Here is a 12,500-nt window from a genome sequence, read left to right on the forward strand (position 1 = left end):
ACTCACTCCTTTATCATCCATCTATCATCATCCCTTTAACTCACTCCCTTATCATCCATCTATCGTCATCCCTTTAACTCACTCCCTTATCATCCATCTATCATCATCCCTTTAACTCACTCCCTTATCATCCATCTATCATCCCTTTAACTCACTCCTTTATCATCCATCTATCATCCCTTTTTAACTCACTCCTTTATCATCCATCTATCATCCCTTTTTAACTCACTCCTTTATCATCCATCTATCATCCCTTTTTAACTCACTCCCTTATCATCCATCTATCATCATCCCTTTAACTCACTCCCTTATCATCCATCTATCGTCATCCCTTTAACTCACTCCTTTATCATCCTTCTATCATCATCCCTTTAACTCACTCCCTTATCATCCATCTATCATCCCTTTTTAACTCACTCCTTTATCATCCTTCTATCATCATCCCTTTAACTCACTCCCTTATCATCCATCTATCATCCCTTTTTAACTCACTCCCTTATCATCCATCTATCGTCATCCCTTTAACTCACTCCCTAATCATCCATCTATCGTCATCCCTTTAACTCACTCCCTTATCATCCATCTATCATCATCCCTTTAACTCACTCCCTTATCATCCATCTATCATCATCCCTTTAACTCACTCCCTTATCATCCATCTATCATCATCCCTTTAACTCACTCCCTTATCATCCATCTATCATCCCTTTTTAACTCACTCCCTTATCATCCATCTATCATCCCTTTAACTCACTCCCTTATCATCCATCTATCATCATCCCTTTAACTCACTCCCTTATCATCCATCTATCATCCCTTTTTAACTCACTCCCTTATCATCCATCTATCATCATCCCTTTAACTCACTCCCTTATCATCCATCTATCATCCCTTTTTAACTCACTCCCTTATCATCCTTCTATCATCATCCCTTTAACTCACTCCCTTATCATCCATCTATCATCCCTTTAACTCACTCCCTTATCATCCTTCTATCATCATCCCTTTAACTCACTCCCTTATCATCCTTCTATCATCATCCCTTTAACTCACTCCCTTATCATCCATCTATCATCCCTTTAACTCACTCCCTTATCATCCATCTATCATCCCTTTTTAACTCACTCCCTTATCATCCATCTATCATCCCTTTTTAACTCACTCCCTTATCATCCATCTATCATCATCCCTTTAACTCACTCCCTTATCATCCATCTATCATCCCTTTTTAACTCACTCCCTTATCATCCATCTATCATCCCTTTAACTCACTCCCTTATCATCCATCTATCATCCCTTTTTAACTCACTCCTTTATCATCCATCTATCATCCCTTTTTAACTCATTCCTTTATCATCCATCTATCATCCCTTTAACTCACTCCATCTATCATCATCCCTTTAACTCACTCCCTTATCATCCATCTATCATCCCTTTAACTCACTCCATCTATCATCCATCCATCTATCATCCCTTTAACTCACTCCATCTATCATCCATCCATCTATCATCCCTTTAACTCACTCCATCTATCATCCATCCATCTATCATCCCTTTAACTCACTCCATCATCCATCTATCATCCTTTAACTCACTCCCTTATCATCCATCTATCATCCCTTTAACTCACTCCCTTCATCATCCATCTATCGTCATCTCTTTAACTCACTCCATCCATCTATCATCCCTTTAACTCACTTCTTTATCATCCATCTATCATCCCTTTAACTCACTCCTTATCATCCATCTATCATCCCTTTAACTCACTCCCTTATCATCCATCTATCATCCCTTTTTAACTCACTCCCTTATCATCCATCTATCGTCATCCCTTTAACTCACTCCCTAATCATCCATCTATCGTCATCCCTTTAACTCACTCCCTTATCATCCATCTATCATCATCCCTTTAACTCACTCCCTTATCATCCATCTATCATCATCCCTTTAACTCACTCCCTTCTCATCCATCTATCATCCCTTTTTAACTCACTCCCTTATCATCCATCTATCATCATCCCTTTAACTCACTCCTTATCATCCATCTATCATCCTTTTAACTCACTCCCTTATCATCCATCTATCATCATCCCTTTAACTCACTCCTTATCATCCATCTATCATCATCCCTTTAACTCACTCCCTTATCATCCATCTATCATCATCCCTTTAACTCACTCCTTTATCATCCATCTATCATCATCCCTTTAACTCACTCCCTTATCATCCATCTATCATCATCCCTTTAACTCACTCCCTTATCATCCATCTATCATCATCCCTTTAACTCACTCCTTTATCATCCATCTATCATCATCCCTTTAACTCACTCCCTTATCATCCATCTATCATCATCCCTTTAACTCACTCCCTTATCATCCATCTATCATCATCCCTTTAACTCACTCCTTTATCATCCATCTATCGTCATCCCTTTAACTCACTCCCTTATCATCCTTCTATCATCATCCCTTTAACTCACTCCCTTATCATCCTTCTATCATCATCCCTTTAACTCACTCCCTTATCATCCATCTATCATCCCTTTAACTCACTCCCTTATCATCCATCTATCATCCCTTTTTAACTCACTCCCTTATCATCCATCTATCATCCCTTTTTAACTCACTCCCTTATCATCCATCTATCATCATCTTTAACTCACTCCCTTATCATCCATCTATCGTCATCCCTTTAACTCACTCCCTAATCATCCATCTATCGTCATCCCTTTTTAACTCACTCCTTATCATCCATCTATCATCATCCTTTAACTCACTCCCTTATCATCCTTCTATCATCATCCTTTAACTCACTCCTTATCATCCATCTATCATCCCTTTAACTCACTCCTTATCATCCATCTATCATCCCTTTTAACTCACTCCTTTATCATCCATCTATCATCCCTTTTTAACTCACTCCTTTATCATCCATCTATCATCCCTTTTTAACTCACTCCATCTATCATCATCCCTTTAACTCACTCCCTTATCATCCATCTATCATCCCTTTAACTCACTCCATCTATCATCCATCCATCTATCATCCCTTTAACTCACTCCATCTATCATCCATCCATCTATCATCCCTTTAACTCACTCCATCTATCATCCATCCATCTATCATCCCTTTAACTCACTCCCTTATCATCCATCTATCATCCCTTTAACTCACTCCCTTATCATCCATCTATCATCCCTTTAACTCACTCCCTTATCATCCATCTATCGTCATCCCTTTAACTCACTCCATCCATCTATCATCCCTTTAACTCACTCCTTTATCATCCATCTATCATCCCTTTAACTCACTCCCTTATCATCCATCTATCATCCCTTTAACTCACTCCCTTATCATCCATCTATCATCCCTTTAACTCACTTCTTTCATCTGCTGTATCCTGACATACCTTATGTTGCACTCATATCGACTGACCGACACATATAGACTGCGCTAGCACACACACACGGACACATACACACAGGCACCTAGCCTACGTGTGTGTGTGTGTGTGTGTGTGTCACTGATATCCTTTAGTGTTACTTAACTCATTAGGTCCAAATCAAACCAAATCAAATGTTATTGGTAATACATACACATGTTTAGCAGATGCTAATGCGAGTGTAGCAAAATGCTTGTGCTTCTGGTTCTGACAGTGCAGTAATATCTAACAAATAATCTAACAATTCCACAACACTTACCACAACACTTACCTACCTAATACACACAAATCTAAAAGGGTTGAATGAGAATATGTACATATAAATATATGGATGAGCGATGGCCGATCGGCATAGGCAAGATGCAGTAGATGGTATAGAGTACAGTATATACATATGAGATGGGTACTGTAGGACATGTAGACATTATTAAAGTGGCGTTATGTAAAGAGACTAGGGATCCATTTGTTAGTGTCCAGTGATTGGGTCTCCATGTAGGCAGAAGCCTCTCTGATGTGCTAGTGATGGCTGTTTGGCAGTCTGACGGCCTTGAGATAGAAGCTGTTCTTCAGTCTCTCGGTCCCAGTGTAGCAGGTAGAACAAACCCATTACCTAAACAGCCATCAGAAACCCTGTCCCTTCCCCAGACAGACCAGATCACCGAGTCAGGCAGTAAAAAAGTAATTCTGTGTGATTACAGTAATTTTACTTTTCCTCTATAAAAGTTAAAAGGTTTTCTGAAAATTCACAATTTTCTCTCTCTGGTCTCCTCCGGTCTCTCTTTATAGTTGATGAGGGAGCACAGAGAGACAACTTAGAACGACTGTAAAAACACTCTCCGGGTTTATATAGACTGTTAAATGTTCTTCCATGGTTAGGAAATTAAACCGTTGATTAGTTAGAGAAACGGCATTAAGGCAAATATCACAGTGAGAGAATACGAGAGGAAGACTGCAGGCTTGATAGAGCTAAACACACACTCAGACACACACACTGACACACACTGACACACACACTGACACACACACTGACACACACACTGACACACACTCAGACACACACACTGACACACACTCAGACACACACACAGACACACACACTGACACACACTCTGACACACACACTGACACACTGACACACACACACACACACAGACACACACACAGACACACACACTCAGACACACACACACACAGACACACACACTCAGACACACACACAGACACACACTGACACACACACTGACACACACACTGACACTGACACACAAAGACACACACACACACACACACACACACACACACTCAGACACACACACACACACACACACAGACACACACACTGACACACACACACACACACTGACACACACACACACACTGACACACAAAGACACACACACACACACACACACACACTGACACACACAGAGACAAAGACACTCAGACACAGGCGTGCGTGCATGCGTGTGTGTGCGTGTGTCTGAGTGTGTGTGTGTGTGTGTGTGTGTCAGTGAGTGTGTGTCTTTGTGTGTGTGTGTCTGAGTGTGTGTGTGTGAGTGTGTGTGTGTCTGAGTGTGTGTGCGTGTGTGTGTGTGTGTGTGTGTGTGTGTGTCTGAGTGGATGTGTGTGTCTGAGTGGATGTGTGTGTCTGTGTGGATGTGTGTGTCTGTGTGTATGTCTGAGTGTGTGTGTGTCTGAGTGTGTGTCTGTGTGTGTGTGTGTGTGTGTGTGTGTGTGTGTGTGTGTCTGAGTGTGTGTCTGAGTGTGTGTCTGAGTGTGTCTGAGTGTGTGTGTCTGAGTGTGTGTGTCTGTGTGTGTGTGTCTGAGTGTGTGTGTCTGTGTGTGTGTCTGTGTGTGTGTCTGTCTTTGTGTGTGTCTTTGTGTGTGTCTTTGTGTGTGTCTTTGTGTCTGTCTTTGTGTGTGTCTTTGTGTGTGTCTTTGTGTGTGTCTGTGTGTGTGTCTTTGTGTGTGTCTTTGTGTGTGTCTGTGTGTGTGTCTGTGTGTGTGTCTGTGTGTGTGTCTGTGTGTGTGTCTTTGTGTGTGTCTGTGTGTGTGTCTGTGTGTGTGTCTGTGTGTGTGTCTTTGTGTGTGTCTGTGTCTGTGTCTTTGTGTGTGTCTTTGTGTGTGTCTGTGTGTGTGTGTCTGTGTGTGTGTCTTTGTGTGTGTCTTTGTGTGTGTCTTTGTGTGTGCGCTCGCTGCAGTTCCAAAGCTTCCGGTTTGTTCCGTCCACCTTGTGTGTGTGTCTTTGTGTGTGTCTGAGTGTGTGTGTCATTGTGTGTGTCTTTGTGTGTGTCTGAGTGTGTGTGTCTGAGTGTGTGTGTCTTTGTGTGTGTCTTTGTGTGTGTCTGAGTGTGTGCGCTCGCTGCAGTTCCAAAGCTTCCGGTTTGTTCCGGTCCACCTTGTGTGTGTGTGTCTGAGTTTTCTGTTTCCGGTTTGTTCCGGTCATATAAATGTTTTGATAAGTTGTGCCCTACTGAACATGACCCAGGTATGACCACTGACACACGGGCCCTGTTCAGTTCTGGTTCCTCTGTTTGTTTCTCTGGGTTTGTGTGTGTTTGGTGAAGTGCTTTATGGTGACAGACACAGTACCTTCTAAAAAAAAACAACCTTTCTCCATTTTAGACGTCAGTGTTGATGGAAAATATTTTTTTTCTACGTTTCTGAATTGGCATCAAACTAGATACGGTAGGTGGATGGAGAAAGGTGTGTGGGGGGTGTGTGTCTGTGTGTGTGTGTGCCAAGCTTAAGCAAATAAGTGTGTTTGTGTGTCGATGCATTCTTGTCTAAGGGGGTGGCGTTTTTGGATACATGAAGTAAGGCGAACGTGTCGCTCACACACACACAGTCTACGTGGTCGACCTCTAACCCCTGACCTCTAACCCTTGACCCCTAACCTCTAACCCATGACCATATGTTGCTTCTCTCAGGAGGCCACCATCACTGGTCTGCACTCCGAGACCACCTACTCTGTTACCGTGGCAGCCTACACAACCAAGGGAGACGGGGCGCGCAGCAAAGCTAAAGTCATCACCACCACCGGAGCAGGTGAGATACCGTTACTGGCCACTAGGGGGGGAGATACCGTTACTGGCCACTAGGGGGAGATACCGTTACTGGCCACTAGGGGGAGATACCGTTACTGGCCACTAGGGGGAGATACCGTTACTGGCCACTGGGGGAGATACCGTTACTGGCCACTAGGGGGGGGGAGATACCGTTACTGGCCACTAGGGGGAGATACCGTTACTGGCCACTAGGGGGAGATACCGTTACTGGCCACTGGGGGGATACCATTACTGGTCACTAGGGGGAGAGATACCGCTACTAGCCACTGGGGGGTGATGACATCTAACACACAAAGTTTGGCAGGGTGTTTATAGAGAAGCAGGAGGAGAACTCAGATGTTCTGCAGAGAGACTGTATGGCTGAGGCCTGTGTGATGTATGAAGCTGACCTCATATATCTTCTCTTACCCCCCCCAGTCCCGGGTCGCCCCACCATGATGATCAGCACCACTAACAGTGACACCGCCCTGATCCAGTGGCAGCCTCCTAAAGACATGGTGGGAGAAATGATGGGCTATCAGCTGCAGTACAGACTCCGAGAGGACACGGTAGATGTCTTTTACCATCCTGTATTCATGAAGCAGAGTTGCTGATCTAGGATCAGTTTAGGCCCTTTAGATCATAATGAATATGATAACATGGATAAGGGAGGACCTGATTCTAGACCAGCGCACAGAGACGGTTTCTGAATACGGTCCTAGGACCACTTTGGAAATAAATGTTTTTAAAAGGGAAGTTTCGGGATTTTGAACTTGATATTTATGGCTCCAACTTCCTCACCCTGAAAGTAGCCTATAGGCCAGGAGGAACTGTAATCGTTGGTTCGGGTTTCAACTTCCCCTTTAATTACTGCTTTCAGTACTATTCTCTGAGATCAAAAGGCTCATGATATTGATATACGGTGCCTTCGGAAAGTATTCAGACCCCTTGACTTTTCCCACATTTTGTTACGTTACAGCCTAATACTGAAATTATTTCAATTTTTTGTTTTTTCCCCTCATCAATCTACACACAATACCCCATAATGACATCACAATACCCCATAATGACACCACAATACCCCATAATGACACCACAATATCCCATAATGACACCACAATACCCCATAATGACACCGCAATACCCCATAATGACACCACAATATCCCATAATGACACCACAATACCCCATAATGACACCGCAATACCCCATAATGACATCCCAATACCCCATAATGACACCACAATACCCCATAATGACACCACAATACCCCATAATGACATTCTCCCATCTCCACAGAGGAACTATAGAGCTCTGTCAGAGTGACCATGTGGTTCTTGGTCACCTCCCTGACCAAGGCCCTTCTCCCCCGATTGTTCAGTTTGGCCGGGCGGCCAGCTCTAGGAAGAGTCTTGGTGGTTCCAAATTCCTTCCATTTAAGATTGATGGAGGCCACTGTTTTCTTAGGGACCTTCAATGCTGCAGAAATGTTTTAGTACCCTTCCCCAGATCTGTGCCTTGACACAATCCTGTCTCGGAGCTCTACGGACAATTCCTTCGACACGCACTGTCAACTGTGGCACCTTATAGACAGGTGTGTGCCTTTCCAAATCATGTCCAATCAATTGAATTTACCACAGGTGGACTCCAATCACGTTGTAGAAACATCTCAAGGATGATCAATAGAAACAGGATGCACCTGATCTCAATTTCGAGTCTCATAGCAAAGCGTCTGAATACTTATGTAAATAAGGTATTTCTGTTTTTTATTTTTAATAAACTTGCAAAAATTTCTCAACCTGTTTTTTGCTTTGTCATTATGGGGTATTGTGTGTAGATTGATGAGGATTTTTACTGTGAAAATGTGAAATAAAGTCAAGGGGTCTGAATATTTTCCGGAGACTCTGTGTATTATTTACTGCCCAAAAATGAAAATCCACTTTAATTGAATCCAGGCTTACACCTCACGGGAATTCAAACGGACGGTCGACCACCACACCGTCACCGGACTTCTCAAGGGCGCCACCTACGTGTTCCGGCTGAGTGCGTTGAACCGCGCCGGTACCGGAGAGGCCTATGTCAAGGAGATCAGCACGCAAGAAGATGTGCCCAGCGGGTACCCCTTAAAACTCTGCGTGACAGGGTGCGTACCTGCGTGTGTGTGTGTCTGCGTGTGTGTGTGCGTGTGTGTGTGTGTGTCTGCGTGTGTGTGTGTGTCTGCGCGTGTGTGTGTGTGTGTGTGTGTCTGCGTGTGTGTGCGTGTGTGTGTGTGTGTCTGCGTGTGTGTGTGTGTGTGTGTGTGTGTGTGTGTGTGTGTGTGTGTGTGTGTGTGTGTGTGTGTGTGTGTGTGTGTGTGTGTCTGTGTGTGTGTGTGTCTGCTCTCCGTGAGTAGATGTGAGTGCTGCAGCTCTGTGCCAAAACATGGCTATCTACTTTACACAACTTGGCACAGTTGTTGTAACTGCCATCTTTCATGCAGTCGAAGGTCCGCTGAAGTTTTGGACACTTCTGGTACAAAATGGCCTTTAAGTCCTTGCTCTGTTTCAGTCATCATGGTCAGTCCGGCCGTGTCCCCTGTCCTGCATCAACAAACTTTTTGAAATATTTGCGCTCTTTACGACGATTACGTATCGATTGATTTATTGTGTGTGTTGTGTGTGTTGTGTGTGTGTGTGATACCAATATCCGCTAGAAAGAATCCTCCTTGTACTTCTATATCTGAGTCTGTGAATAAGGGGGGGGGGGTGTTTAAACGAAGTCCCGTCTCGTAGGACTAGATTGCCGACAGCCAATAGGCAGCGTGCACCTACTAACCCACGCTAGCGTTTTTAGGTTGACCACGTCGACCACCCAGCTGGCGTGGGATCCTCCAGCGCTGTCTGAGAGGAACGGGAAGATATTGCAGTATGTTGTGGTGTACAGAGACATCAACAGCCACACCAACAGCACCAACAGGTACTATTCACTGTTGATCCATTGATTGATTGATTGATTGATTATTTGGACGATTTTCTACATTGTAGAATGAGGATATCTTCATCATTTGATGTCTTTACTTGGTGTTTCACCAATTTTTTTACCTTCATTTAACTAGGCAAGTCACTTAAGAACAAATTCTTATTTACAATGATGGTCTAGGAACAGTGGGTTAACTGGTCTAGGAACAGTGGGTTAACTGCCTGTTCAGGGGCAGAACGACAGATTTGTACCTTGTCAGCTCGGGGGTTTGAACTTGCAACCTTCTGGTTACTAGTCCAACGCTCTAACCACTAGGCTACCCTGCCGCCTCTACACTCTAACTACTAGGCTACCCTGCCCCCTCTACACTCTAACCACTAGGCTACCCTGCCGCCTCTACACTCTAACCACTAGGCTACCCTGCCGCCTCTACACTCTAACCACTAGGCTACCCTGCCGCCTCTACACTCTAACCACTAGGTTACCCTGCCGCCTCTACACTCTAACCACTAGGCTACCCTGCCGCCTCTACACTCTAACCACTAGGCTACCATGCCGACTCTACACTCTAACCACTAGGCTACCTGCCGCCTCCACACTCTAACCACTAGGCTACCCTGCCGCCTCTACACTCTAACCACTAGGCTACCCTGCCGCCTCTACACTCTAACCACTAGGCTACCCTGCCGCCTCTACACTCTAACCACTAGGCTACCCTGCCGCCCCTACACTCTAACCACTAGGCTACCCTGCCGCCTCTACACTCTAACCACTACCCTGCCGCCTCTACACTCTAACCACTAGGCTACCCTGCCGCCTCTACACTCTAACCACTACCCTGCCGCCTCTACACTCTAACCACTAGGCTACCCTGCCGCCTCTACACTCTAACCACTAGGCTACCCTGCCGCCTCTGTACTCTAACCACTAGGCTACCCTGCCGCCCCTACACTCTAACCACTAGGCTACCCTGCCGCCTCTACACTCTAACCACTAGGCTACCCTGCCGCCTCTACACCAACCACTAGGCTACCCTGCCGCCTCTACACTCTAACCACTAGGCTACCTGCCTCCTCTACACTCTAACCACTAGGCTACCCTGCCTCCTCTACACTCTAACCACTAGGCTACCCTGCCGCCTCTACACTCTAACCACTAGGCTACCCTGCCGCCTCTTCACTCTAACCACTAGGCTACCTGCCTCCTCTACACTCTAACCACTAGGCTACCCTGCCGCCTCTACACTCTAACCACTACCCTGCCGCCTCTACACTCTAACCACTAGGCTACTCTGCCGCCTCTACACTCTAACCACTACCCTGCCGCCTCTACACTCTAACCACTTCTGTACACCGCCTCTACACTCTAACCACTACCCTGCCGCCTCTACACTCTAACCACTACCCTGCCGCCTCTACACTCTAACCACTAGGCTACCTGCCGCCTCTGTACTCTAACCACTACTATCTTCTCTACACTCTAACCACTAGGCTACCCTGCCGCCTCCACTCTAACCACTAGGCTACCCTGCCGCCTCTACACTCTAACCACTAGGCTACCTGCCTCCTCTACACTCTAACCACTAGGCTACCCTGCCGCCTCTACACTCTAACCACTAGGATACCCTGCCGCCTCTACACTCTAACCACTAGGCTACCCTGCAAAATGAAATTATTGCCTCTACACTCTAACCACTAGGCTACCCTGCCGACTCTACACTCTAACCACTACCCTGCCGCCCCTACACTACTGTATACCACCCCTACTATCTTCTGTATACCACCCCTACTATCTTCTGTATACCACCCCTACTATCTTCTGTACACCACCCCTACTATCTTCTGTATACCACCCCTACTATCTTCTGTACACCACCCCTACTATCTTCTGTACACCACCCCTACTATCTTCTGTACACCACCCCTACTATCTTATGTACACCACCCCTAGTATCTTCTGCATACCACCCCTACTATCTTCTGCATACCACCCCTACTATCTTCTGTATACCACCCCTACTATCTTCTGTATACCACCCCTACTATCTTCTGTATACCACCCCTACTATCTTCTGTATACCACCCCTACTATCTTATGTACACCACCCCTAGTATCTTCTGTATACCACCCCTACTATCTTCTGCATACCACCCCTACTATCTTCTGTACCACCCCTACTATCTTCTGTACACCACCCCTACTATCTTCTGTACACCACCCCTACTATCTTCTGTACACCACCCCTACTATCTTCTGTACACCACCCCTACTATCTTATGTACACCACCCCTAGTATCTTCTGTATACCACCCCTACTATCTTCTGTACACCACCCCTACTATCTTATGTACACCACCCCTAGTATCTTCTGTATACCACCCCTACTATCTTCTGTATACCACCCCTACTGTCCCCTGTCCTGTCCCCCTGTCCTACATTGCTCCGTATGTTATTGGTTCTATAGACAGTGCTTTATATATATAATGTATCTATTGTTATCGTTGTTGTTATCACATCTGTGTGAAAATAGGCTCTGAAAAATGAAATTGGTATCTTGTCTTAACAGGACGGTGGACACACACATGACCATACAGGGACTGAAACATGACACCACCTATGACATCAGAGTCCAGGCGTTCACCAGTAGAGGAGGGGGACCCTTCAGTCCTAGTATACAGAGCAGGACAACATCTACCTCACCTGGTGAGAGACACACGCACACACACACACACACACACGCACACACGCACGCACGCACACACACACAGACTTGTCTTCTTAAACCCCTCCTGTCCTACCTGTGTTTCCTCTCCTCTCTCCTCTCCTCTCCTCTCTACCCCACAGTACCTCTATCCTCTCCTGTCCTGTCCTGTCCTCTACTCTCCTGTCCTGTCCCCTCCTCTCCTCTCCCCTCCTCTCCTCTCCTCTCCTCTCCTCTCCTCTCCTCTCCTCTCCCTCCTCTCCTCTCCTCTCCTCTCCTCTCCTCTCCTCTCCCTCTCCTCTCCCCCCCTCCCCCCTCCCTCCCCTCCCTCCTCCTCCTCTCCTCTCCT

The 12,500-nt window shown here is 45.7% G+C and overlaps 1 protein-coding gene across 11 annotated transcripts in view; it reads left to right on the forward strand.

Moving 5' to 3' along the window:
* Positions 1-12,500, forward strand: part of LOC112215282 (receptor-type tyrosine-protein phosphatase F) — a 532,058-nt gene that overhangs the window by 417,461 nt on the left and 102,097 nt on the right. For all 11 annotated transcript variants that reach the window (XM_042329120.1, XM_042329124.1, XM_042329125.1 and 8 more), the window contains 5 exons: positions 6,376-6,493; positions 6,931-7,061; positions 8,448-8,635; positions 9,325-9,447; positions 12,017-12,153. In XM_042329120.1, coding sequence (XP_042185054.1) covers positions 6,376-6,493; positions 6,931-7,061; positions 8,448-8,635; positions 9,325-9,447; positions 12,017-12,153 — 697 coding nt within the window. The remainder of the gene's footprint in view (positions 1-6,375; positions 6,494-6,930; positions 7,062-8,447; positions 8,636-9,324; positions 9,448-12,016; positions 12,154-12,500) is intronic.

The sequence above is a fragment of the Oncorhynchus tshawytscha genome, linkage group LG10 (genome assembly GCF_018296145.1).
Source record: "Oncorhynchus tshawytscha isolate Ot180627B linkage group LG10, Otsh_v2.0, whole genome shotgun sequence".
NCBI classification, from domain to species: Eukaryota; Metazoa; Chordata; class Actinopteri; order Salmoniformes; family Salmonidae; genus Oncorhynchus; species Oncorhynchus tshawytscha.